This window comes from Dipodomys merriami, unplaced genomic scaffold, assembly GCF_024711535.1.
Source record: "Dipodomys merriami isolate MVZ:Mamm:240054 unplaced genomic scaffold, mDipMer1.0.p SCAF_22, whole genome shotgun sequence".
Taxonomy (NCBI): Eukaryota; Metazoa; Chordata; class Mammalia; order Rodentia; family Heteromyidae; genus Dipodomys; species Dipodomys merriami.
Genome location: NW_027203604.1, coordinates 14,706,782 through 14,733,893, shown reverse-complemented (window position 1 = coordinate 14,733,893; position 27,112 = coordinate 14,706,782). Strand labels below are relative to the sequence as shown.

At 60.4% G+C, this 27,112-nt stretch overlaps 1 protein-coding gene across 2 annotated transcripts; it reads left to right on the top strand.

Annotated features, from left to right (window-relative positions):
* Positions 1-3,474: 3,474 nt before the first annotated feature.
* On the top strand, positions 3,475-26,046 carry Ints1 (integrator complex subunit 1). 2 transcript variants are annotated; one of them, XM_070033404.1, is made up of 47 exons: positions 3,475-3,763; positions 4,919-5,209; positions 5,402-5,598; positions 5,727-5,864; positions 6,091-6,250; positions 6,358-6,463; positions 6,560-6,746; positions 6,843-6,988; positions 7,082-7,223; positions 8,096-8,272; positions 8,714-8,822; positions 9,167-9,287; positions 9,492-9,569; positions 10,073-10,230; positions 11,230-11,326; positions 12,681-12,772; positions 12,855-12,915; positions 13,256-13,453; positions 13,645-13,774; positions 13,899-14,078; positions 14,165-14,314; positions 14,641-14,820; positions 14,923-15,027; positions 16,018-16,185; positions 16,333-16,444; positions 17,566-17,727; positions 18,234-18,380; positions 18,607-18,705; positions 18,913-19,037; positions 19,387-19,641; positions 19,753-19,912; positions 20,077-20,217; positions 20,350-20,536; positions 20,605-20,728; positions 21,202-21,326; positions 21,822-21,909; positions 21,989-22,215; positions 22,334-22,457; positions 22,873-23,006; positions 23,353-23,545; positions 23,819-23,946; positions 24,160-24,272; positions 24,843-24,956; positions 25,221-25,291; positions 25,410-25,501; positions 25,600-25,709; positions 25,780-26,046. In XM_070033404.1, exons 1-47 carry the CDS (start codon positions 3,706-3,708, stop codon positions 25,893-25,895), a joined length of 6,576 nt encoding a protein of 2,191 aa, XP_069889505.1. In that variant the 5' UTR covers positions 3,475-3,705; the 3' UTR covers positions 25,896-26,046. The 2 variants fall into 2 exon arrangements, with proteins under 2 accessions (XP_069889505.1, XP_069889506.1); XM_070033405.1 differs by having other exon boundaries at positions 6,358-6,464; positions 6,555-6,746.
* The last annotated feature ends 1,066 nt before the right edge of the window (positions 26,047-27,112 follow it).

Below are 27,112 nucleotides of genomic sequence, written 5' to 3'. Positions count from 1 at the left end.
GTGGGCACAAAGGAGGACTGGGGCCGGGCACCAGTGGCTCACGCCTATCATCCTAGCTATTCAGGAGGCTGAGATCTGAGGATCACGTTCAAATCCAGCCTGGGCAGGAAAGTCTGTGAGACCTTTCTCTCCAATTAACCACCAGAAAACCAGAAGTGGCTCAAGTGGTAGAGCCCTAGCCTTAAGCTGAAGAGCTTAGGGACAGAGTCCAGGCAGAGTTCAAGCCCCGTGACTGACAGGAAAAAAAGAAAGAAAGAAAAGGACGACTGGGCCCCCAGAGCAGAGGTTCCCCACCTGGCCCTGTGAGTGGTGGCAGATATGCTCACTGTGACCCCCTCTTCCCTACCTCCCCCCCACAGCAGCCACAGGCTGGCATGCAATGGCAGCTGCTTCCTGACACCAGGCAGTTAGACCACAGCAGCCTCGGATGTGCCTCGCCCCTCTCCCCGCTTGCCTCTGGATCCTGGCGGGGGTGGCGGAGGGGGGGTGTCCCTGGAGTTGACTTCCCTAGGCATGGCCTCAGTGGGACTACAGCAGCCCTAGATCAGGGCTGGATGGGATAAATTGGCTTTTGGTCTTGCTGCCAGCCCTGGAAGAGGGTCCTAGATGGTGGGTGTTGTGGTTGAACTCAGGGCCTCCTGTTTATTAGGCAGGTGCTCTACTGCTGAGCTATGCCTCTGGCCCCTGGTTTTTGTTCCCTGCTGGTCCTAGGGCTTGAACCCTGGGCTTGGGCACTGTCCCTCAGCTCCTTTTTGGTCAAAGCTAGTTCTCTACCACTTGAACCACAGTGCCACTTCTGACTTTATTTTTTTCTGGGACTAATTGGAGATAAGTCTCATGGACTTTCCTGCCCAGGCTGGCTTTGAAACACAATCCTCAGATCTCAGCCTCCTGAGAAGCTAGGATTACAGGCGTGAGCCCTGGGTTCCTGGCAAGGCTGGCTCTTTTTTTTTTTTTAATTTTTGCCAGTCCTGGGGCTTGAACTCAGCACCTGGGCATTGTCCCCAAGCTTTTGCTCAAAGCTAGCACTCTACCACTTGAGCCACAGTACCACTTCTGGCCTTTTCTGTTTATGTGGTGCTGAGGAATGGAAACTAGGGCCTCATGCATGGGAGGCAAGCACTCTACCACTGAGCCACCTTCCTAGACCCAACGGCTCCTGTTTTTGAGTAAGACAAGCTGGGTGCAATGTGTCATGGTATCCTTTCCTACCCGAGTTCCATTCCTCTAAGAGTTCAGAAGTGAAGACAGAGAGCAGACAGCTCCATCAGCCATCTGCAGAGCTCTTACCCCCTGCCCTAGTGCAGTGGTGCATACTGGGACTTTGCAGTACAGAATCCCAGGCCTTGGAGTCAATCACTAGGAGCCCCAGGTTGGTCCCCATGAGTGACCACACTAGGTTCTAGCAGGACAGCCTGGGAGCCGCACGTACCACGTATTTGGCCACGTTTCACAGCCACACATGCATGTCCAGGGGACAGGGGATGCCTGCCATGTGGGCAAGGGGCGGGCAGACAGCACCAAGGACCACGGGGATGGCAGAACTCGAATCTGGAGCCCAACTGTAAACAGACTGGGAATATGTGTGGTTGAGTGAGAAAAGTCAGGTGGGGATCAGTAAGGATTGGAGGCTAACAGCAGGGCAGAAGTCCTGTGCACACAGTATGTGCCAGCCAGGAACAGGGGGTCTGAATAGAACGAAATGACTGCCCCAGGAAAGCAATTCTGGAGGGGCCAGAGTGGGAATGGTGGAATCTTTTTACTTTTTTACTCCTGTTGATACTTTGTCTATTAAAATAGATACACGAGAGCTGAGATGTAGCTCAGCAGCGAAGTGCTTCTAGCAAGTGGATTCCATCCCCAGTATCAAAAAAGAAAAGACAAAGAAAAATATAGTTTAAAAAATAAAATAGCTGGGCATCAGTAGCTCACACCTATAATCCTAGCTACTCAGGAGGCTGGGATATGAAGATACTCCTTTGAAGCCAGCTTGGGCAGAAAAGTCCCCATGAGACTCCTATCTTCAATTAACTACTCAAAAACCAGAAGTGGTGCTGTGGCTCAAGTGGTAGAACACTAGGCTTGAGCACAAAGAGGTTCAGGGATAGCACCTAGGCCCCTACAACCAACAATAGCAACAACAACTAAATAAATAAATAAAATAGATACCATATAGAGACCATATATATATATGTGTGTGTGTGTATGTGTGTGTGTATGTATTCTCTCTCTCTCTCTCTCTCTCTCTCTCTCTCTCTCTATATATATATATATATATATATATATATATATTCAGATGCCTGTAATCCTAGCTACTTGAGAGGCTGAGAACTGGAGGATCTCAGTTTCGATTCTGACCAGACAGAATCATCTGTTAGACTCCATTTCTGAAATAATCAACAAAAAAGCAGTGCTGGAGACATGGCTCAAGTGGTAGATTGCCAGACATGCAAGTGAGCCACCAGCCCTTCAGATCAAATTCAGAAATTGGCAAAAAAAAAAAAAAAAAAGCCAGGAGCCAGTGGCTCACACCTGTAATCCTAGCTACTCAGGAGGCTGAGATCTGAGGATCACGGATCAAAGCCAGCCCAGGCAGGAAAGTCTGTGAGACTCTTATCTCCAATAAACCCCTAGAAAACTGGAAGTGGCACTGTGGCTCATGCTGTAGAGTGCTCGCCTTGAGCTGATGAACACATGGACAGCACCCAGGCCCAGAGTTCAAGCCACATGACTGACAAAAAAAAAAGCTGGATCTCAAGTCCACCATTAGCCTAGGCTACAAAGCGAGTTCCAGGTGATCATGGTCTAGTTATTGAGACCCTGTATCTAATAAAATAAGTACAACACAACAAAATCCTACATGCAAAATAACCAAATCCCTCTCCTTGCCCTGCCCAGGAATTTCTCTCTTACAGGGCACCCAGGATCCCAACACTGACACCCCCCTGGGAAAGACCTGACATTTCCTTCTTGTCCCAGCAGCAGGGCTCTGGGTACCAGGTGCACAAGCTGTCGGGTCCTGGGCTGAGCTGGGGGTGGGCTGCTGGTGGTCCCTGCGCTGAGAGAGGGCAAGCTCTGGGCCTGGTCTTGTGTCTAAATCAGCTGCTCAAACCAGGTGTCCATTGCCCACCAGGCTCTCCACTGGAGTTAGTCCTTGCTACTGACGACCACTGGGACAGCAGGCAGGACTCTGCCGCCGTGTCACCTTTCCCCAGATGTCTGTCCTTTAGCGTGTCACTTCAATAACCCGGCTCTTCTGTCCCAGACAGGCTGAGCCCAAAGAACGGGGGATATAGGATGCAGTGGCGTCCATTCGGCCACCCACCGACAGAGGGCGCTACAGGCACCGCGCGGCGCCGCTTCTCCTTTGTCTTTCCCCGCCTGTCACCTCTATGTTTTACTTCCGGTTACACCGGAAGTCATCCTTGGGGGGGGGGGAAACACTGAGTTTAGCTTCCGCTTCCGGGCCGGCCGTGGTGGCGGGGCTCTGGAGAGATGGGCGGGTTGTGAGTGAGTGGGCCGCGGCCCTGGGTGTCTGTCTGGAGCGGCGCCCTCCGTGACCCCCGCTCCGCATCCTCGGAGCTGCGCCCCGGACGCGCTTGGCTGCAGCCGCTGCCGTGTGAACGGATGAATGAATGAGGGAGCGAGCGCTGTGCTGTCACTTCTTACCCGGTGACGCGGCGAAGAGCCGGGAGCGAGGGCGGCATGAACCGGGCCAAGCCCACCACCGTGCGGAGGCCCAGCGCCGTGGCCAAGCCTTCGGGTGCGTTCCCCGTGCGGCGCCGGGGCCTGGGGGGCGGCGGGGGGCGGGCGCGAGAGCTCCTGCTGGACGGGGTCACCTGGGCCCTGAACCCCGGGGCTGAGATCTCCTGCAGGACAGGGTCACCTGGGCCCTGGATCCCAGTATCGAGATCTCCTTCAGGACAGGGTCACCTGGGCCCTGAACCCCAGTATTGAAATCTTCTGCAGGGACAGGGTCACCTGGGCCCTGAACCCCGGGGCTGAGATCTCCTTCAGGGACAGGGCACCTGGGCCCTGAACCCCAGTATTGAGATCTCCTGCAGGGACGGGGCACCTGGGCCCTGAACCCCAGTATTGAGATCTCCTACTGGACGGGGTCACCGGCGGACACCGGTATCGAGATCTCCTTCAGAACAGGGTCACCTGGGCCCTGGAACCCAGTATTGAAATCTCCTGCAGGGACAGGGTCACCTGAGCCCTGGACACCAGGGCCGAGATCTCCTGCAGGATGGAGGTCACTTGACTCAGCTGAGCATCTAGGAGACTGCATGGTATCAGGGCTAAGTGATCTAGACTCAGTTCCTGGAGTGGCTTCCTGTGTGACATTGGTAACATTACCCAACTACTATGTGTGTCTTCCTCCCCTGTAAAGTGAGAGGTGATCAAACTGAGTCGGGAATTTGGGGACTAAACAATCTGACCTGTAGATTAGGGTTGGCCTGGCTCATAGTCATTGGCCATTAGCAGCCATCACTGTCTACAACATGCCTGTCCTGGCTCTCTAGGGGCCCTGCTGAGTGACCTCCGGCCTCACTCTCACCTTGTCTTTTTTTTTTTTTTTTTGTCGGTCGTGGGACTTGAACTCTGGGCCTGGGCGCTGTCCCTCAGCTCTTCAGCTCAAAGGCGAGCGCTCTACCACTTGAGCTACAGCACCACTTCTGGTTTTCTGGTGGATTATTGGAGATAGGAGTCTCACAGTCTTTCCTGCCCGGGCTGGCTTTGAACCACGATCCTCAGATCTCAGCCTCCTGAGTAGCTAGGATTACAGGCATGAGCCACCAGCGTCTGGCGACTCTCACCTTCTCTAATCCCTTGCTCAGCCCCTCTAAGAGGTGGGAAGCTCTCCCACTGTGGATGGGTGGTGTCACACCGTGCCTGTCTTCTGTCCCCTCTGCAGGGCACCCTCCACCGGGGGACTTCATTGCTCTGGGCTCAAAGGGCCAGGCTGGGGAATCGAAGACAGGGTCAGCCCTGCTGAAACCAGCGGCCTCGGGCCTACCCTCAGAGCGCAAGCGTGAAGCTGCAGCCACTTTGCCCGGGGCCTCTTCTCTTGGTGGCCTTGCCAAGCGCCCCAAACTCCCTGCTACTCCTCCACTGAGTGCCCTGGGGCGCCTGGCCGAGGCAGCAGTAGCAGAGAAGCGAGCCATCTCTCCCTCCATTAAAGAGCCGTCTGTGGTGCCAATTGAAGGTACAGTTGGGCTACAAAGGAGCCCCTTTGTGGGAAATTAAGATGCTGTGACAGGCTGAGGACTGGGTCTTAGCACTCAGCCTTTGCTGTGTGGGAAAAACTTCACATCTCTTGGAGGAAGCTATTCACTGTGGGGCTTCCTATGGTTTGCCAGTGTCCCTATGGCTAACCAGTCCCTCCTGCCCTGGCCAGTCCTGCCCACAGTGCTGCTGGATGAAGTTGAGGCTGCTGAGCTGGAGGGTAATGATGATAGGATTGAGGGCGTGTTGTGTGGGGCAGTGAAGCAGCTGAAGGTCACCCGGGCCAAGCCCGACAGCACCCTCTACCTGAGCCTGATGTACCTGGCCAAGATCAAGCCCAACATCTTCGCCACTGAGGGAGTCATCGAGGTGAGCCAGCCCCCGGCACCACGTTCTCTTACCAGCCACTTCCTTCCCTGTCGCCTCTCAGACCCTCTGGCCACACCTGTGTGTCAGGGTGGCCGTGACAGGCCCATGACACCAGCCCTCCCTGGCAGGCTCTGTGCAGCCTCCTGCGGCGAGATGCCTCCATTAGCTTCAAGGCCAAGGGGAACAGCCTGGTGTCTGTGCTGGCCTGCAACCTACTCATGGCTGCCTACGAGGAGGATGAGAACTGGCCTGAGATCTTTGTCAAGGTGAGTCCTCCACTCCGGGGCTCAGTGGGGTTGATAAAGAAGAGCACTGTGGAGTGGGGTGGGGATGGGGGTAGGAGAGAGGCTGGAGCATGAGAGAGAAGCATATGATGCTGTCTCTCCTGCACTGAGAGACGATGAGGACCTTCTGGGTGGCCACCCACCTGGCCGTTGGCAGCTGGGGGTGTCAGGACCGGCCCCAGGCAGGCCTGAGGCTGTGGCTCCCCAGGTGTACATTGAAGACTCCCTGGGGGAGCGGATCTGGGTGGACAGCCAGCACTGCAGGACCTTCGTGGATAACATCCAGACTGCATTCAACACCAGAATGCCCCCCAAGAGCATGCTGCTGCAGGGGGAAGGTGCCCGCAGCGGAGGTGACCTGGGGGCTGGTAAGAGCGGCTGGGAGTGGAACGGGGTCTGGCCCACAGGGAAGGAGGGTCATGGGGTGAGGATGGGATGGGAGTTGGCACCCATGGGCTTTCTGTGGTCCACACAGGGAGCAGCCCCCACCCCTCCCTCACGGAGGAGGAAGACAGCCAGACGGAGCTGCTGATTGCTGAGGAGAAGCTGAGCCCCGAGCAGGAGGGCCAGCTCATGCCCAGGTAAGTGGGCCACACAGGCTGGCCTCTAGGTTGGCGGGCAGGGTGGGTGTGTAGAGGACAGCGTCCTCCCTTCTTTCCTTGCCCCCTCTGGCCTAGGTACGATGACCTCACAGAGAGCGTGGAGGAGTACGTGCTGGACATGCTGCGTGACCAGCTCAACCGGCGGCAGCCCATCGACAATGTGTCCCGTAACCTGCTGCGGCTGCTCACCTCTACCTGCGGCTACAAGGAGGTGCGGCTGCTGGCTGTGCAGCGGCTGGAGATGTGGCTTCAGAACCCAAAGGTGGGCCATTTGGACAGTGGCGGGCTGGGGACTTCTGGAGGAAGGGGTCCCACCCGCCGCTCGGTGTGCTCCACGAGTCTCCCCGGCCTCCTACAGCTGACCAGGCCAGCGCAGGACCTGCTCATGTCCGTGTGCATGAACTGCAACACACACGGCCCAGAGGACATGGACGTCATCTCCCACCTGATCAAGATCCGCCTCAAGCCCAAGGTCCTCCTGAACCACTACATGCTGTGTGTCAGGTGCGGGGCTGTGGGGAGGGTGGCGGGAGGCCGGCTGGAGGCCCGCTGGCATGGCCCGTGCCTCTCTCACATGCCTGCCCCTCTCCCACCCAGAGAGCTGCTGAACGCGCACAAGGACAACCTGGGCACCACCATCAAGTTTGTCATTTTCAACGAGCTGTCCAACGCCCGCAACCCCAACAACATGCAGATCCTCTACACTGTGCTGCAGCACAGCTCTGAGCTAGCACCCAAGGTAGCACCATGACTGCTCCCCCTACCCCCACTCCCGCCCCGCCTGCCTCTGCCTTGGCTGGAGGGGTGTTTGGAACGGCCTGTTACCCAGTGTGCACACATGTGGGTGGGTGGGGGTGCTGCTGTGTGGGAAAGTGTCTGAATCTCATTTGTGTTGGGCTTCGAGTCCGTCCTGGAAATTAAAACTGTTGAGGGAGCAGCACTGAGCCCTTGAAAGAGCCACCAAAGGATAATGTCTATAATCCTATCTAGTTAGGGGCTGAGGCTGGGAGGATCCCAATTTCAGGCCAGCTCGGGCTATCTTCAAAATAGCCAGCATAAATCAAGGCTAGTGTTGAGGCTGAAGTGGTTGAGCACCAGCCAAACAAACTAACCAGGTGAGCATGAGGGCCCAGTTCAAACCTGATTATTTCCTGAATAAAAGAGCCACCTTATTTCCCTGCGATGATCCGGGCTGCCTTCCTAGGCAAGGGTCCCCCAGATCTAGCTAGGGGCTCTAGAGCACTGGGCCCTGGCCTGGAGCCTGGCTTGGCTGGGATGATCTGCTGTGTGTCAGTATCCAGCCTCGGTCTCCTTTGCCGCGCAGCACAATGAGAGGAGTGCTGGGGTTGGGATTCTTTCTTCCTGCTGTCCTTTGAGGTGTGGTGGGGGCTGAGGTGGCTTGTTGCTGCCCAGAACATCAGTGCAATGCCGGCACCCTGTTTGGGCTGAGCTGCTGCAAGGTGGCTGTTCCTGTGGGGTACTCAGGCTCTTTCTGGAGACTTGTGGGGACAGCTGCCTGTGGGGCTGAGCGAGGCCCCGCCCAAGGATGTGGCAGGATGCCTGTCCTGGCTGGCATCTGATTTTGGTGTCGGCGGCCTCTCTCTGCCCCAGCTGCTGGCCATGGTGTTCCAGGACCTGCTGACCAACAAGGATGACTACCTGCGGGCGTCACGCGCCCTGCTGCGCGAGATCATCAAGCAGACGAAGCATGAGATCAACTTCCAGGCCTTCTGCCTCGGCCTCATGCAGGAGCGCAAGGAGCCCCAGTACTTGGAAATGGAGTTCAAGGTGCCCCCACTTCGCCTGCTGCCCCCCCACCCCCACCAGCTGTGCACATGGGGCTCCATGTCCCAGCCTAGGCTGGGTGTGACCTGAGCTGTAACTGGTGAGGCTGACAGAGCAGGTCTTCTAAGCAGGAGAGGGAGTGGCCACTCTGGCCGGAGTCCACAGTAGGGGTGCAAGAGGAAGTGGGGGACTGGTGGAGATCTCAGACCCTAAAGCTGCCTGCCGTCTGCCTGCGTACAGTCTGCTGTTTGCCTGTACAGGACTGGCCGTGTTGGCTGGACCTCCTCACTAGGCTAGGGCCCTGCCTCTTCCCAGTCCTCCGGCTCTCGTGGTGGTGTCTGGACTCTGAAGACCCCCGTCTTTGCACAGCTTGTATGCGTGTGTGCGTAAGTCAGCGTGGGGTGCGTTGCAAGTCCCACTGTGCCACTTTGCCCCTCCCTGCAGGAGCGGTTTGTGGTCCATGTGACGGATGTGCTGGCAGTCTCCATGATGTTGGGCATCACTGCCCAGGTGAAGGAGGCAGGCATCGCCTGGGACAAAGGAGAGAAAAGGAGTAAGGCTTGGTGCTGGCGTGGCCCAATTAGCCAGGCCTGGTGGCATCTGACCCTAATGCCGTCCCAGGGGAGGCTTGCAGAGATGGGGAGAAGGCTCAGTTTCAGCATGGCCATGAGGAGACCGGATGTGCTTGTGAGTGGCCATCTTCTGCCACCAGGGCATGAAGTGACCCAGCCCAGGTCTCGTCCTCTGTCGAGTTTTCTACTGCTGAGGCCCCACGCCAATAGCAGGCCTTCCCCATGGCTGGCAGAAGGGAAGGTGTGGCCCTGCTGGGGTCACCCACCCTCCAGGGCTGGGGCCACAGGAGGTCATCGCTGCCACTAACGCTGCTGCTCCTCACAGACCTCGAGGTGTTGCGCGCCTTCCAGAACCAGATTGCCGCGATCCAGCGGGATGCAGTCTGGTGGCTTCACACTGTTGTCCCCTCCATCAGCAAGCTGGCACCCAAGGACTACGTGCACTGGTATGGCGGCCTTCTGCCTGTGAGGGCCATGCTGGGGGCCATGTGATCGCTGAGGGTCAGCGCCACTTGTGGGGCCTCTGGGGTGGGGGCTGCTCTGCAGGACTCAGCTGGCCCCTGGACATTGCTGGCTGCTCCGTCTAACCTTGTCTGTGTTGCGCCTGAGGGTGGCTGCCCTGCCTGACAGCCTGCCCTGTCTGTCTGCAGCCTGCACAAGGTGCTTTTCACAGAGCAGCCCGAGACTTACTACAAGTGGGACAACTGGCCGCCGGAGAGCGACCGCAAGTGAGCACACCACAGCCAGGCCAGGGCCAACCCGTCTGCACTACCCCAGTGCCATTCTGTGCTGGGGTCTGTAGTCACCCACCCTGGGCAGCCGACCAGCCCCTGTGTCCTGCCTTCAGCCCCCCAACTCCTGCCTCTTCTGTTTCCTGCTTGGTTTCCCCCCCACCCCCTGCACATCCCAGACTCCCCCTCACAGCCACAGGGACCGCCCACCTCAGCTACCACCAGAGGTCAGGGTCCTATCCCTTCCCCATTCTTCCTGGGAATCCTGCTGCCCTGGCTTGTGTAGTCCCCCGGGGTAGCAGAGCCTCATGCAGGCTGTGGAAACAAGTAATCATGCGGCCACCGAAGCTTCCCTGTGTATTTGACCCTGGGAACTGGACTGGGGTGGGGTGGGGGGCCCCACGGGCCTCAGCCCCTGCACACAACAGGGCCTGTGGCTCCTGGATTGGTGGGCCACAGCCCCTCCCACCCCCAACCAGCTGCTCCCATGCCGTTTGCAGCTTCTTCCTGCGCCTGTGCTCAGAGGTGCCCATCCTGGAGGATACGCTTATGCGCGTCCTGGTCATTGGGCTGTCCCGCGAGCTCCCGCTTGGCCCTGCGGACGCCATGGAGCTTGCTGACCACCTGGTGAAGCGTGCCGCGGCTGTGCAGGCAGACGGTAATGGCCCTGCCCTCCTCCTTACACCCTGATGTGAGGACCTGGGCTGTGCCCCTGGATAGCAGCACCCACCTGGGTCTGCGGGGCTCGCACTCTGTGCTTAGTTCTTTGGGAGGCCAGGGCCTGGAGTTGATGTAGGAGCCCTTGAGGATTGGCAGCCTTGGCCTCTCCATTGGGGAGCAGGGCTTGAGCTTGGGGCCTTGCATTCTTTTTTTTTTTTTTTGCCAGTCCTGGGTCTTGAACTCAGGGCCTGAGCACTCTCTCTGAGCTTCTTTTGCTCAAGGCTAGCACTCTACCACTTGATTCACAGCTAGATAAGCACTCTACCACTAAGCCACATTTCCAGCCCTGGGGCTTCTCCACTCAAGGTTAGCGTTCTACACTAGAGTAACATCTCTATTTGAGGCTTTTTGTTGGTTAATTGTAGATGAATCTCTCAGATTTGTCTGTCCCAGGCTGGCTTCAAATTGTGACCCTCAAGCCGGGCGCCGGTAGCTCACACCTGTAATCCTAGCTACTCAGGAGGCTGAGATCTGAGGATCACAGTTCAAAGCCAGCCCGGCCAGGAAAGTGTGAAACTCTTATCTCCAATAAACCACCAGAAAACCGGAAGTGGTGCTGTGGCTCAAGCAGTAGAGCGCTCACCTTGAGCTGAAGAGCACAGGGACAGCGCCCAAGCCCAGAGTTCAAGCCCCATGACCGACAAAAAAAAAAAACAACAACAACAAAAACAATTGTGACCCTCAGATTTCAGCCTCTTGAGTAGCTGGGATCACAGGTGTGAGCCACCAGTGCCCAGCTCTGTGATCTTAAACTTGGTGTCCCCACTGCTGATCAGTGAAAGGTTGATGACAAGAATGTGGCTGTATGGCCTGCTGGGCATTCCTGTCTCTTTTCCTCTGGCTGCTCTCGTGCCCATTTTCTGACTGAGTTCCTGGCCTGTACACTGCCCTGGGAGTGGCATTGCATGGGCTCTGGAGCTGTGTCTTTGGCTTTCAGATGTGGAAGTACTGAAGGTGGAGAGGATCCAACTGATCGACGCTGTTCTGAACCTGTGCACCTATCACCACCCTGAGAACATCCAGCTCCCACCTGGGTGAGTAGGTGTGCCGCTGGCCCAGGCCTGGGCACATGGCCGGTATAAGACCTGCTTCCTGCTGGCACCTCATTCCTACTTGCTTTCTGCGTTATGTATGAATGAGTTTTTTTGTTTTTTGGCCAGTCCTGGGGCTTGAACCATGAGCTTCTTTTGCTCAAGTCTTACACTACCACTTAAACCACAGTACCACCTCTAGCCTTTTCTGTTTATGTGGTACTAAGAATTGAACCCATAGTTTCGTGCATGCTAAGCAAGCACTCTACCACTAAGCCACATTCCCAGCCTACCTACTTCTGTTTTTTTTGAGTAGTTTATTGGAGATAAGAGTCTCAGAGACTTTTTTGCCCCAGTTGGCTTTGAACTGTGATCCTAAGATCTCAGCCTCCTGAGTAGCTAGGATTACAGGTGTAAGCCACATGGCTAAATTTATGTGTTTTGTTTTGTTTTTGTCAGTCATGGGGCCTGAACTCTAGGCCTGGGTGCTGTCCCTCAGCTCTTCAGCTCAAAACTAGCGCTCTACCTCTTGAGCCACAGCACCACTTCTGTCTTTTTCTGCTTATGTGGTGCTGGGGAATCGAACCCAGGACCTCATGCATGCAAGGCAAGCACTCTACCACTGAGCCACCTTCCCAGCCCAAATGTATATATTTTAATTAATTTATGTGCATATATGTGGTACTAAGGCTTGAACTCAGAGCCTCACACTTTTACTTGGCTTTTTCACTTAAGGCTCTAACATTTGACCACACCTCCACATCTGTCTTTTTGCTGGTTAGTTGGACTTCTTTGCCAGGCTAGCTTCAAACCATGATCCTCAGATCAACTTCCTGAGGAGCCAGGATTATAAGCGTGAGCTTTCCTTAGCTTTCTGGCATGTGCTCTCTCCATAACTAGGTATATTTCACTTAAGGCTGTTGGTGTGTCACAAGTCTACCTCACATCCTCTTCGTTCCTCCTATCAGTTAGGCTATGTCCTCTCTAAAGACTCTCCTTGAATTCTGCTCACCTGTGAGCTTGACATGTTACAGTTGGGCCCTGATGGATTCTGGGGTTTCTAGTGTCTTGCTGTTCATTAAATGCTTACACATCATCTATTTTTGCACCCCCCTCATAGATGGGACAGCCAGGCTAGGAAGGTCAGTGGTGGCCTGGGCTCAGCGCTGTTGGGTCAGTGGTGGCGTGGGCTCAGCGGCCTTGCCCCTCGGGGTCCAGAACGCCTCTGTGCATATTCGTGGCATGGCCAAGGGTCACTAGGAGGGGACATTCTGAGGTGCACTGCCTTAGTGCAGAGCTGTGGCTGAGCTGGACAGCTGGTAACCTCTGCCCGCACTATGGACACTCTGTCCTGTAGGTACCAGCCCCCCAGCCTCGCCATCTCTACCCTCTACTGGAAAGCCTGGCCTCTGCTCCTGGTGGTCGCTGCCTTCAACCCTGAGAACATCGGTGAGCCCTCCTGCTGTGGTGGTCCTGGCTGCGGGTGGCCACCAGCCTGCGGGCAGGGCCCATCTCTGCTCTCCTTCCCTAGGCCTGGCCGCCTGGGAGGAGTACCCCACGCTAAAGATGCTCATGGAGATGGTGATGACCAAGTAAGTCACCCAGTCCTGCTGGCGCCTCAGGGCCTTTGGCACAGGGCTGGACACCGCTACATCTCAGGCTACATCCCTGGGGTATCTGGGTTGAGAATACTTTTCAAGTCCATGCCCATTGAGGGTCTGGCTCTTCTGGGGGTGGGAGGAGCCTGTGGGGAGGCCATGTCATGGCAGTGTCTGGGGAGAGTGGAAGCTCGATGCCAGAGGAGGTACAGCTGGGCTGGGCCTGCAGCTTCGGCTGAGGCCTTGCGGGTGCGGCCCCTGCTGGGCTGTGAGCGTCCTCCGGCGGAGCTCTCCTGGCAGACAGGTCACAAGGCCATGTCTGCTTGGTCTCCAGCAATTACTCGTACCCCCCGTGCACGCTGACGGACGAGGAGACGCGGACAGAGATGATCAACCGGGAGCTGCAGATCTCCCAGAGGGAGAAGCAGGAGATCCTGGCCTTCGAGGGCCACCTGGCCGCCGCGTCCACCAAGCAGACCATCACGGAGAGCAGCAGCCTCCTGTTATCGCAGCTCACCAGCCTGGACCCCCAGTATGCCCGCCCTGCCCCGACTCGAGCCCAGGCCTGGGCAGGCCTTATCCTAGAGCACCCTCAGTGCCCAGCTCCTGGCATGCGGTCCAGCATTAGCAGCCCAGGGGCTCAGGGTGGGATGGGGTCCATTGCTGTTGCTCTGGGAGTATTGTGCTGTGACTTTCTGATGCCGTGTCCCCTGTGACCTGCAGAGGGCCCCCCCGGAGGCCTCCCCCCCACATCCTGGATCAGGTGAAGGGCCTCAACCAGTCCCTGCGTCTTGGACACCTCCTGTGTCGCAGCCGCAACCCTGACTTCCTGCTGAACATCATCCAGCGCCAGGTAGGGGAGTCGGGAAGACTCCGGGGCACTGCAGCCAGAGGGCAGTGCAGACACACGCAGCTCAGACATGCCGTGACACAGGGCAGGCTCACTGGCCTCAGTGGAGCCTCTGCCTTTCCACCAGGCCTCCTCCCAGTCCATGCCCTGGCTGGCTGACCTGGTGCAGTCCAGCGAGGGCTCCCTGGACGTGCTGCCCGTGCAGTGCCTGTGCGAGTTCCTGCTCCACGACGCTGCAGATGACACAGCGTCGGGGGAGGAAGAGGACGAGGGGGAGAGCCGGGAGCAGAAGGCCAAGAAGCGGCAGGTTGGTGCCAGTCTGCCGCAGCCTGTCCAGCAGCAGCAGGCAGCTTCCAAGAGCCCCTCTCACTCCAGAGCCCCTCTCATCCCCAGAGGCAGCAGAAGCAGCGGCAGCTGCTGGGCCGCCTGCAGGACCTGCTGCTGGGCCCGAAGGCAGATGAGCAGACCACGTGTGAAGTGCTCGACTACTTCCTGCGGCGCCTGGGCTCCTCACAGGTAGCCTCCAGGGTGCTGGCCATGAAGGTGAGTGCCAGCTGGGCTGTGGGATTCCCTGTGCGTCCCTGGCTCATGCTTACTCTTGGTGGTGGACGCGCACCTGGTCGCCCTAGGCTGTGTGCATGCACAAGGCCAGGCGCCTCCACGCAGCCCACATAGCTGGGGCCCTTGTCTCTTGTGTGGCGTGGCTTCTGGGTGGTGGTGTGAGATTTTTGGGGAGTGACTGAGACTGTATTCTGGCATGCTTGAGGCCTTGGGCTCCATCTCCTCCCCAAAGCATGCGTGGAAGCAGTGCTTGGAGCCCCGGGGGTGACCAGGCCTGGGCTGGGGGTGCTGTGCTTGTGTGCCCGCAGGGCTTGTCTCTGGTGCTATCTGAGGGTGGACTGCGGGACAAGGAGGAGAAGGACCCCCCCATGGAGGAGGACGTGGGGGAGCCAGATGCCTTGCAGGGCTACCAGTGGCTGCTGCGGGACCTGCCCCGGCTGCCTCTGTTTGACAGCGTGAGGACCACCACTGCGCTGGCGCTGCAGCAGGTGCGTGGCTGAGGGAGGGGAGGGCAGGGCAGGGGTCGGGGCCACAGGAGGGCCTGCAGCCCTGCCCTAAGAGCCAGCTCAGCAGCCTGCCCTCCTCCCCAGGCCATCCACATGGAGACAGACCCACAGACCATCAGTGCCTACCTGGTCTACCTGTCCCAGCACACACCGGTGGAGGAGCAGGGGCCACACAGCGACCTGGCCCTGGTGAGGGGGATGGCGATCGTCCAGCAGCCTAGCTCTGTCTAATGGGGCCCGGGTCAGGGCTGCTGCACCCCATGCAGAGCACCCTGTGCCCAGCCTGGTTGCTGTGGCCTTGTGCACATGCCATTGCTCAGGACCTCTGGGGCCTGGCCATCTGTGTCCCTTTAGGCCCTGTTGACTTCTGGGAAATATCCTGAGACCTAGTGGGGCGTTGGTTGTAGGCAGGTGGAGCCCTGAGCCACCTCCCACGGGGCCTGGCAGTGTTTGGGACAAGGCTTGGAGATTGGGTAGCGGTGCTGCCAGCTGAGGGAGCTGAGAGTCCGTGACCTTTGTCTGGCCCCTCCTGCACACCATCCTGCTTCTGTGCCTCGATTTCCTGGTGGCTTTTCTCAGCCTCAGTGTGGCCTGCAGGAAGTTCACGGCTCTGAGCCTGAGCAATGCACATGTGAGACATGGCGTCACTGAGAACATGATTCCTCCATAGCCTGCGCTCCTCATTGGGACTCAAATCCCAGACACACCTGCCTGGTGGGCTCAATCCTTTATCCTCATGCCATCAATCTGGCGTCCATGTGGGAGCTCAGAGCCAGTCTTCTGTGCTTGTGGCACACATATAAGTGTACTGGTGGACACGGTTTACCGTGGCCTTCCCTCCTGGTGATGGGCAATCCTGCAGATCGAGGATGTGTCTGGCCCGATGCCTCCTGCTTCTCATGATGGTGGGCAGAGGCCTCCATGTCCACCTTTGAGGTGCTGTGATGTTTCTGTGACTCACATTCAGAGAGAGCCCTTGTCACCTCTCCCTCTGGCCACTGCCAGCTGCCTGGCGGCTGTATCCACACCCAGAGGGGAAGAGAGAGCCTGCAGCCCTGAGGGCTCCACACTCAGTGTGATTGGCCTTGGGTCATATAACTTTGAGGCTGGGATGGGGGGGGTGGAGAGACACTAATGGCAGAGACCCCAGGAGCCTCTGACAGCCCTCATCCTGCCCAGGACGTGGCCCGACTGGTCGTTGAGCGCTCCACCATCATGGCACACCTCTTCTCCAAGCTCTCCTGCAGCGCCACCTCTGATGCCGTGCTGGGTGCCCTCCTGTCTGTCTTTTCCCGCTACGTGCGGCGCATGCGCAAGAGCAAAGAGGGCGAGGAAGTCTACAGCTGGGTGAGGGCAAAGGCGACCATGGCCGGGGGAGGGAGGGAAGAGAACCAGGGGCCCATGAAGGGCGAGGAGGTTCATTTCTGGGTAAGGTGGCTTTTGTCCACAGCTCTCCTGAGCCACTTGGGTCCCCCCCTTGCTCCCTCCCCACAGTCGGAGTCTCAGGACCAAGTCTTCCTGCGCTGGAGCAGCGGGGAGACGGCTACCATGCACATCCTTGTGGTCCACGCCATGGTCATCCTGCTGACACTGGGCCCACCCCGAGGTGAGTGGTGGCCAGCTGGCAGTTGCCTCTGGGTTTTCTTTCTCTGCCCCTGGGCAGGGGGCACGTAGTGATTGCCTGTAAACTGAGGCCCCTGGAAAGGACTGCCTGAGCCAGGAGATTGGGTCAGCAGAGTTCCCACAACCCCAGCCCTGAGCCCAGGCGCTGTCTAGAGGAGCCATCCTGTCCTCATGGCCCAGGCAGGAGACTGCGTTCCTTGGTGGGGAGGTGCAAGCCCGGGGCTGCCCATATGGCCCAGCTTCCCCTGTTGGGAAGGGCCTGTTGGCCCTAGGCTGGTCGACTCATCTGGTGGTCAGCCTTCCCTTCTGCCCACCCACTAAGAATTCTTCCTCTGGGCCAGGTGCTGGTGGCTCACGCCTGTAATCCTAGCTACTCAGGAGGCTGAGATCTGAGGATCGCGGTTCAAAGCCAGCCCGGGCAGGAGAGACCGTGAGACTCCTATCTCCAATAAACCACCAGAAAACTGGAAGTGGCGCTGTGGCTCAAGTGGTAGAGCGCTCGCCTTGAGCAGAAGAGCTGAGGGACAGCGCCCAGGCCCAAAGTTCAAGCCCCACGACCGACCAAAAAAAAAAAAAAAAATTCTTCCTCTACCACCTACTTACTGACTAGGCATGCACAAGGAGAGGGGCATGGAACCCTGCATGGGGTGTGAGGGTACCTGTAGGAGGGAGGTAAAGGCTGTCACCCCAGTGTCACCCTCAGGGCAGCAGGGAAGGCTGGCCCCGTGCTACCCCAGCCTGCATGGCCCCTGGGCTGTGTGGAGCTGAAGTGAAGAGATGGTGTGGCCAGGCAGCTTATACCCATAGGGCAGGGGTTCCTGTGGTACATGCGCCCACTAGGGCTAATGTCACAGGCCGTGGCGCCATCCCTGAGCCTGTAGAAGCCCATGTAGCCAGATGCTGCAGCCACAGCAAGCTGACTTGAATAAACTAGTATGCCCAGTGTCCGGCACCCGTAGTCCTGTCTGCAGGACAGTCTTCCTTGGGCCCTGGGAAACCTTGGTCCCCAACCCCTGCCCCCCACTTAGAAGAGTCCAGAGGTCTCCGGTTCTCCCAGCCAAGGCAGGGGCCCGGGGTGAGGCTTCCCACCTGTCTTTCCCAAAGCTGGTGACAGCGAGTTCCAGGAGCTGCTGGACATCTGGTTTCCAGAGAAGAAGCCACTGCCCACTGCGTTCCTGGTAGACACATCCGAGGAGGCACTGCTGCTGCCTGACTGGCTGAAGCTGCGTATGATTCGCTCCGAGGTCCCTCGCCTGGTGGATGCGGGTATGGCCAGCCAGGCAGTGGCAAGCCTGGGCTTCGGGGGTACCTGGGTGTCCGTGTCCAGCAATGCTGACAGCTGGGGACCTGGCATGTCAGGCTGGCTCTGCTCCCGAGACTTGGAGATGAGGCCTCAGAGAGAAATGAAGATAAAAGGAGGGTCCTTGGGGAGAAGGGCAGGTGTTGCTGTTATTGTTGTTTGTGGCGGGGGGGGGGGGGGGGGGGGGAAGGGGGGAGGGGAGGGTTGGAATGTCTCGCAGTTGGTCCTCAACTTGTGGGGTTTAGGCAGCCACAATGGGAAGGAGGGTACCAGCAGGGTCTAGACAAGGCTCAGGCCAGAGTGAGTCCATCGAGCCAGCATCCTGGTTGCCCTTGGCATTGGTGAGGTCACTGTGCCCCTGAGGCCTGCCAGGGGCTGGAGAGGGGACACTGTCTGTGCTGCTGCTCTGAGCCCCTGGCTGGCTGCACAGGAGTGGTGGCCTGGGCTGGGGCCGCTAACGGAGTGCTCACAGCCCTGCAGGACCTGGAGCCCCAGCAGCTGCTACTCTTCGTCCAGTCATTTGGCATCCCTGTGTCCAGCATGAGCAAACTTCTCCAGTACCTGGACCAGGCGGTGGCCCAGGACCCCCAGGCCCTGGAGCAGAACATCATGGACAAGAGTAAGCCACCCCCTGTGCCATGGGGGGCTGCTCGGCAGGCAGGAAGGCACGGCAAGCACTCACAGCTGGAGTTGGCGCCCAGTGAGGCTAGAGCCTGCAGGAAAACCCTGCCCCAGGGCCCTGTGGAGACTGATCGTAACTGGCAAGCCCCCAGTTCATCTCTTGGTTTGGGGGAAGTTTATGGAGCACCACGTGAGGGTCCCCACCCCTGGCTGTGGTTTTGCAGATTACATGGCTCACCTGGTGGAGGTGCAACACGAGAGAGGCGCGTCTGGAGGCCAGACTTTCCACTCCCTGCTCACAGCCTCACTGCCGCCCCGGCGAGGTATGGCCTCCAGCCAGCCCGTCCCTGCGGTGGTACAGACAGCGCTGGGACATCACTGGGCTCCGGTGTCAGTCTGTCCTCCCTGCATCCCAGGACTGTGGGGCCAAGGGCTGACTGCTCTGGCTATGGCCTGGGTGGGATCCATTTGCCCCACTGCCTGCTGGGATCTGAAAGACTGAGCCCAGGCCTGTGTCCCTTTCTGTGCAGACAGCATGGAAGCACCAAAACCGAAAAGCAGCCCTGATCAGCCTCCCGGCCAGGGCAGAACCCGAGCTGGGGCTCAGGTCCGGGTGCTCGGCCCCGAAGATGACTTGGCCAGCATGCTCCTGCAGGTACCAGTGCCACTGTGGTCTGGCCCCATGCATGTGGGGCCCAGCCACCACCCATTGCACATGCAGGGGCCTGTGCTGGCCGGCTTCATGCAGGGCTCCTGCTGAGCCACCCTCTGCCTTAGCACGCCTATGAGCAGAGGTGGAAGGCCCCTGTGGTGCCAGGCCCCCATGAAGCCTCCTCCCCCTCCTCAGGGAGCCCGTGAGTATGTGGCAGATCCTGTTCACTGCCTCTCAGTTGGCGTAGTTGAGGCCAGAGATTAAACAGGGTCCCTATGGCTGGGGGTGGGTGGGGGAGACTGGGGGCTCAGCTGCCTGCCCCACACCTCCTGATCCCAGTATTGCTGTTCAGATCTTCCCGCTGAACCCTGACCCGCGGTGGCCAAGCTCCAGCCCGCGCCCCCTCGTCCTGGCGCTGCAGCAGGCACTGGGTCAGGAGTTGGCCCGCGTCCGCCAGGGGGATCCTGAGGTGCCGGGCGTGACAGTGCGCCTGCTGCAGGCCTTAGCCACCCTGCTGGGCTCCCCGCATGGCGGGGCCCTTGGCATGGCCATGCACCGCAGCCACTTCCTGTCCTGCCCACTCATGCGCCAGCTCTACCAGTACCAGGTACCGAGGCACGGCGTTCCTGGCAGAGGGATGAGTGGAGGGGTGAAGTGCGGGGAGGCTGGGGTCCTAGAGGAGGGGAATCCTGGGACCCATGAGCTGCCACTCCCACAGCGCTGTGTGCCCCAGGACACCGGTTACTCCTCGCTCTTCCTCAAAGTGCTCATGCAGATGCTGCAGTGGCTGGACAGCCCGGCTGTGGAGGACGGGCCCCTTCAGGCCCAGCTCAAACTCTTCGCCACCCAGTACTCGGCCAGACACAGGATCAGCGATGGTGAGGGCGCTGTGGCACGGAGTACCCAGGGCTCCAAACCACAGGCCAGCCAGAGTGTGGTGTGGCTAACAACTGTGGGGAGCGGTGCCGGCCTGGAGGGAGGGTTGGGTGGGGCCCTGGGAGCCCCAAGCACAGGAGCCCAAGCCCATGGCCTCCTCCTGCAGTACGGAGTGGCCTCCTGCACCTGGCTGAGGCCCTGAGTTTCCGCCGGGACCTGGACGTGGTCAGCTCCACCGTGCGGGCCGTCATTGCCACCCTGAAGTCGGGGGGCAAGTGCAGCGTGGAGCCGGAGCTCATCAACAAAGGTAGTGCCTGGCCAGGGTGCCACGCGGCACAGGCCTGCCTTGAGGGTGGGGATTCTCCCGTTGGCATGTCCCACACGTGGCGTGGTATGGCAGCTGCAGCCAGCCCCACTCAGTCTTCCCTGTCCTGCACAGTGCTCCGGGGCCTCATCGAGGTGCGATCCCCCCACCTGGAGGAGCTGCTGACTGCACTCTTCTCGGGTGCGGTGGAGTCCGCCAGCCCTGGCCCAGCCCCCGGGCCGGTAGCAGTGGTCAGCGCCCTGCTGCTGCAGGAGAAGGAGGAGCCCCTGGGCCCCGGCCCTCAGGACACAGATGGCGGCAGGTGAGTGGGAGCCACAGCCCTGGGCAGGGACCCCATGAGCCCATCCCTGAGCTCCTTTCTCCCTACAGCCCAGAGACCATAAGGCTGGGCCCCTCGTCAGGGCTGCTCGTGGACTGGCTGGAGATGCTGGACCCCGAGGTGGTCAGCAGTTGTCCCGACCTGCAGCGGAGGCTGCTCTTCTCACGGAGGAAGGTGACAGGGCAGAGGGCATTCGTGGGAATGGTACTAGCTGGGGATGCCACCCACGGGACTGCCCTGAGGCCTCGATCCATTAGCCCAGAGAGTGACAGAGCCCCAGGTCCTGGATGCCCATGGGGCCAGCTCTGTGGTAGCCAGATATGGTTGGGGTAGGAGGTGGGCTGCTCTGTGTGTTTAGTTCTCCCGTTCCAGCTGTTCCAGGTCTCCACAGTGGGGTGCAGGGGCTAAGGGTGGCGAAGGAGTGAGGTGGAAGACTCCTTAATATCATTTGAGCCTGGGGCACCGCCACGCTGCCCTGCCATTCTCTGTATTGGTAGTGAAGACATAGTGGGGCGCTTGGGAAAGCTTTCAGATTCTTCCAGGAATTATCCCTGGGTGCGGTACCAGGAGGTGTCTGCTGACCACCTCATGAGGGCTGGTCAGCCCTTGCACCCAGTTGGGGTCATCTCAGCCTCTTCCATCTCTAGGGCAAAGGCCACACCCAGGCCCCATCTTTCCGTCCTTACCTCCTGGCCCTCTTCACACACCAGTCCAGCTGGTCCACACTGCACCGATGTATCCGTGTCCTTCTGGGCAAGAGCCGAGAGCAGAGGTGAGCCCGTCCCCCAGCCAGGCCGTGCTCCTGCATGGCCCTTCCCTGCCCATGGGTGCTGTGGGAGGCCAGGAAGCTGTCTCTACGGGGCTACCCTGTCCTCTGCAGCAGTGGACCCAGGACATCTGACCAGGGCATCAGACATTTCCTGAGGGCTTCAGAGGGTGGCCTGTCACCCAGACTGGCTGTGCATGCTCCCTGCAGGATGGAAGTGTCCAGCTGTGCTCCCAGGCCCCTTCCCAATCCCGTCTTCTAGATCTTATCCCTGGGTCATGTTCTCCGTCCATAGAAAACTCAGCCTTACTGTCCACACTGGAGCAGGGTGCAAGTGTAAATGGCCCCGAGTGGGGTGGGGCAGAACTGGGGAGCGGCTCCCCGAGACTGAGTGCATCCTCTTGCTGGCAGCTGCTCAGCTGTGGTCCTCTGCGGATCTGTGGTGGCTTCCCAGGGTGGCCGCCCTGGGCTCCCTGTGCTTAGCCACGTGTTCCTCCCCAGGTTTGACCCCTCGGCCTCGCTGGACTTCCTCTGGGCCTGCATCCACGTGCCTCGGATCTGGCAGGGCAGGGACCAGCGCACCCCTCAGGCAGGTGCTGGGAGGCGGCGGGCTGTCGGTGCGGTGTGTTGTGCAGCGGCTGGGCTGACTGGACGGTGCCTGCTTGCAGAAGCGGCGAGAGGAGCTGGTGCTCCGTGTGCAGCCTGCAGAGCTCACCAGCCTGGTGGAGCTGATCCTCGCTGAGGCGGAGGCCAAGAGCCAGGATGGGGATGCGGCCGCCTGTTCCCTCATTCAGACTCGGCTGCCCTTGCTGCTCAGCTGCTGCCATGGTGACGAGGAAAGCATCCGCAGAGTAACGGAGCACCTGACGGGCTGTATCCAGCAGCGGGGGGACAGGTGCCTGTGCTCCCCACCCCCAGCCCCTTGGCATGGGACAGTGCTGGCCAAGGGCCTGGCCTGGGTCTGGCCCCATTGGCCCCTGGCCACCCCAGTGAGTCCCTCTGGTCTCTTGTAGCATGCTGGGTCAGCGCTGCCGGGACCTGCTGCTGCAGCTGTACCTGCAGCGGCCTGAGCTGCGGGTACCTGTGCCGGATGTCCTGCTGCCCAGTGAGGGGGCCGCCAGCAGCAGTGTCTGCAAGGTGAGCCGCACAGCCCCTCCACACCGCGGCTGCCCTCAAAGACCCACTCCTACCTTGTCCTCCCAAGGAGCCCCTCTGGGTGCAAAGGGGTGCTTTAGCTGTCCCGTCCCCTCACAGATTGGAAGTGGGACGTGTGGGTGGTGTACAGCATACACGTGCTTCTAGGCTGCTGCCTCCATCAGCATGGGGCGTATTGTTTCACCCACAGAAGTGTCCCTGGAGCTCCCCTCAGCTCCAGTAGCATTGCTCCACCCTGGCAGGCTGGCTCAGTTCAGCGTTCCTGCACCCCATGAATCCCAGCCGAGTAAAGGCCTTGTTTCCACACTGGGGCTGTGAGCAGGGCTGGGGAGGGCAAGGGGAGGTGGGGGGCATATGGCCTCTACTGCTTCGTCCTCACCTCCCGCATTTCCCCCAGCTGGATGGGCTCATCCACCGCTTTATCACCCTCCTGGCCGACACCAGTGACTCCCGCTCATCCGAGAGCCGGGTAGCTGATGCCAATATGGCCTGTCGGAAGCTGGCTGTGGCACACCCCATCCTGCTGCTCAGGTACTCCAGGCCTGGCATGGCCCTCCACCTACAGTCCAGTCCAGGGGGCCTCCCCGAGCACCACCCTGTCCCCCCTTCTACTCCCATGCACGCCAGGGCATGTCTACCCTAGTGTAATGTAAGAGTTCCGTAGCTGCAGGCTGGCACCCCGAAACCCAGGCCCTGGCTACTGGTAGTTTAGGAGCCATGGGCGCAGCCATGCGCTCAGCAGGCCAGCTGCAGCTGTTCCTGGACACAGCACCAGCGGCATCCTGTCACAGCATCTGTCTTGTGGAAGTCTGGGGTTGTGTGGGACCCACTGACTCCAGGTGGAGCTGTGACCCCGGAGCCCTTCTGCCTGTCACAGGCACCTGCCCATGATCGCAGCGCTGCTGCATGGCCGCACGCACCTGAACTTCCAGGAGTTCCGGCAGCAGAACCACCTGGCCTTCTTCCTGCACGTCCTGGGCATCCTGCAGCTGCTGCAGCCGCGCGTCTTCCAGAGCGAGCACCAGGGGGCGCTGTGGGACTGCCTGCTGTCCTTCATCCGCCTGCTGCTGGTGCGCCCACCACCCGGGCCTCACCTTCCCTAAGCAGGACTGTGGGGCCCGCCATGTAGCCGAGCCCAGCTCCCCAGTAGCCTCCACTCCCACCACTCTGGGCATCTATGCCGCCTTCAGAGCCCGGCCCAGCCCCAGCTTCCCATGTGCCTGGGGGAACCCCACGTCCTCAGCCCTCCCCATGGTGTCAGCAGAGGGCCGCTGTGGGGAGTTGGGGGCAGTCAGCGGCGGTCAGGTGGGGGGAAGGGCACTGAGTGGCTCTGGCCTCTGCAGAACTACCGGAAGTCCTCCCGTCACCTGGCGCCCTTCATCAGCAAGTTTGTGCAGTTCATCCACAAGTACATCACTTGCAGCGCCCCGGCCGCTGTGGCCTTCCTGCAGAAGCACGCCGAGCCCCTGCAGTGAGTGGCAGCAGGGCCGCTCGGCACCTGCCAGGGGGTGCTGGACAGGGCTGGGAGGAAACCCCCAACCCCCCATGACTGTGCTCTGGGCTGCCCTGAAGCAGAGCTGCCCAGTTCCTTGTTGTCCTATGCTTGGGCGGCCACACCCTCTCCTGCTCCCAGCCCCGCCCTCTCGCCCCAGGTCCCCAAGCTGAAAGCCTGTTCCTCCCCCAGCGACCTGTCCTTCGACAATAGCGACCTGGTGATGCTCAAGTCCCTCCTGGCGGGGCTCAGCCTGCCCAGCTGCAACGGCAGGGCCGACCGGGGCCTGGATGAGGAGGGCGAGGGTGCGTGCGTGGTGCGGTGTTGGGGGGGGGTCCTGTGGGTCTGCTGGCCCCAGCAGCATGGCCAGCCCATGTGACGTGCCACCCCCACAGCCGAGCCCCGTCCTGGGGCATTGCTGGGCCGCTAATGGGCCTCAGCACCCCACTGCAGCTGGGCCTCAGTCTTCCGGCCAGCGAGCCACGCGCCTGGCGCTGACTGCTGGCGTCTGGTTGCGGGCTGCTGTCAGAAGCCCTGGTTTGGGCACATGACTAAGGGTGGTTCCCAGATACCCAGAGGTATCTGGGTGCTAATGGGGCACCCACCAAGCTGGGCCTTGGTGCTGCCCTGCAGTGCCAAGGGGAGGAAGGGAGGGAGCTCATTTCCTGGGCGGGTTCCCTGTGGTCAGTGGGAGAAAGCCAGGACGCCGGGTCTCCTCCCAGCAAGCTCCGTGCCACCAAGCTTGCCAAGCTCCTGCTGTGTGCCAGGCACTCTGCTCAGCCTGGCGGCAGTTGGGGAGCCCCTGGGAAGGACACCCCATCTTCCTGGGGCCACCTGCCTGTCACCTTACCTCGGATGACCTCTGGCTCTTGCAGATGAGTGCTCGGCCGGCTCCCTGCCGCTGGTCAGCGTATCCCTCTCCACCCCGCTGACCGCGGCCGACATGGCCCCGCACATGAAGAGGCTCTCGCGGGGCCAGACCGTGGAGGGTGAGTGGGGCTCCTGCCCCCCAGCTGTCCAGGCCACAGCCAGGCTGTGTGCTCCGGGGGGGTGCTGGGATCTGGGGTGTTTCTGGAGGGCACCAGGGCTGGTGTGCCTCGTGCACTCAGTGCCCTGGGGAGGCCGGTACATCGGCCTAATGCCTGCCTCGGGGTCCTGGGATGGCAGCTACTGAGTGGCAGGGGTGCACAGGTTGGGGGCTTCTCAGGGAGCTGGGCTGCCGGGCTCTCTCACTGGGCTGGCTCTGCCCTCAGACCTGCTGGAGGCCCTGAGTGACATAGATGAGATGTCGCGGCGCAGACCCGAGGTGCTGGGCTTCTTCTCGGTGAGCAGGGGCACACTGGGCGGGGCCCAGAAGGGGCTTGGGGGAGCCTCAGGCGCTGTCCTTGGCTAGCTCTGGGCTCATGGCCACCTGCTGACGGCCCTGTCCTGATGCCCGCCAGACCAACCTGCAGCGGCTGATGAGCTCGGCCGAGGAGACCTGCCGCAACCTGGCCTTCAGCCTGGCGCTGCGCTCCATCCAGAACAACCCCAGGTGAGCCCACACGCCGCAGCCTCTGGGCAGCCCAGCCACTGTCACCCCTCGCTGTCCTGGGCACGGGCCGGGCCCCACACACAACATGTCTCTTGCAGCACCGCAGCTGACTTCCTGCCCACCTTCATGTACTGCCTGGGCAGCCGGGACTTTGAGGTGATGCAGACGGCCCTCCGGAACCTGCCCGAATACACCCTGCTCTGCCAAGGTGAGCCCCACCCCTGCTGCGTGGGACATCCTCACGGGAAGCCGGCCCCTGACCACCTCTCTCCCCTCAGAGCACGCGGCCGTGCTGCTGCACCGGGCCTTCCTCGTGGGCATGTACGGCCAGGTGGACACCAGTGCCCAGATCTCCGAGGCCCTGAAGATCCTGCACATGGAGGCTGTGATGTGAGGCCAGCCGGGGGCCGCTTCAGGGTCTCCTCCTGGCTGCAGATGCCATAGCCGGCGGCTGGCCCTGAGCCCCCGGGGACACGTGCCAGGCGAGGAGCAGCTGGCGTGCCTGCAAGGCAGGGTCAGCTTCAAATGAAGCGTTCTATGTCCCACGTGCGCCGCGTCCTGTCTTCTCCCATGGCCAGCGTGGCTCTCTTCTAGAGATGTGGGGCTGCCGAGCACAGTCCCGGCGGTGGGGACCTGCCCGCTCCTGGGGTGCTGCTGGGGGGGTGCTGGTGCCTACCTGTCCGCACCCACAGCCTCTGCCTCCTATGCTGTTTGCCTGCCTGGCCCTCAGGGCCCTGAGTTCTCTGCCCGCGGCATTGCTAGGCTACACCATCCACCAGGAGGCTGCGGTGGGCCACTGCGTTTCCTCTGTCAGGACCAGAGCGTCTCACCTCCATCCTCAGAGCAGCCAGAGGCCCCCCCACCCGCAGGACAGGCCGTCTCCCCGCCGCCCGTGGGGTCCCTACTGTCTGCAGTGCTTCAAGGCAGCCGCTGCCAGCCCGTCCACCCTGCTGCTGGCTTCCGCCCAGCGATCCCATCGGTTTCCACCAGGGGGCACTGCAATCCGGAAAAGCGGCCCGGGGCTAGTGGGGGAACCTTGGTCTCCAGAGACATCCAGTCCCGTACCTACCCTGGACACTCAGCCCCAAGTCCAGGCCTGGCCTGTCGCCCACATCCGCCCACCCGGCCTCCAGTCTCCCAGAGCAGCATGGCTCCTGCGTTCAGGGTCCTGGGAGGGAGGCCGGGATGGGTAGGAGGCTAGCCTGAGGCACAGCGAGCCATCCGGTCACCCGGGAAGGCTGGCCACGCCCTTCATGATGGCCCTGAAGCTCCAGGCCCAGGTCCCAGAGAAGCCTCACCCCTGCGCTCCCCATTGCCGGCCGGCCTGGCCCCTGCTTAAGGCTGGGTGTGCCCAGCACCCCACCTCCAGGCCTCGCAGGGTGCTCCTGGCTCTTTGGGCCTCTGTGCATCGGGGAGGCTGCGGCTGCCCCTGGCCACCACACGACACCTCACATCCCAGCACCCCGCCACCTGAGGAAGGGGCACCCCACGGGGATGGTCATTCCTGGGGAGGGGCACGAGCTGGGAAGGTGTCCACTTGTGTCCCCCGGACTGCTGCCTCCACATCTCGCCTTCCTGGTGCCCCGGGTGTGCAAGGGGCACCCCAAGCTC

Bases quoted from the DNA above. Each gene is read 5' to 3' on its own strand.
- Ints1 (XM_070033405.1), top strand. From the start codon at position 3,706: ATGAACCGGGCCAAGCCCACCACCGTGCGGAGGCCCAGCGCCGTGGCC. The intron at 8,823-9,166 runs GTAAGGCTTGGT...TGCTCCTCACAG, and splicing joins GGACAAAGGAGAGAAAAGGA to ACCTCGAGGTGTTGCGCGCC. The intron at 24,273-24,842 runs GTGCGTGCGTGG...TGGCTCTTGCAG, and splicing joins CCTGGATGAGGAGGGCGAGG to ATGAGTGCTCGGCCGGCTCC.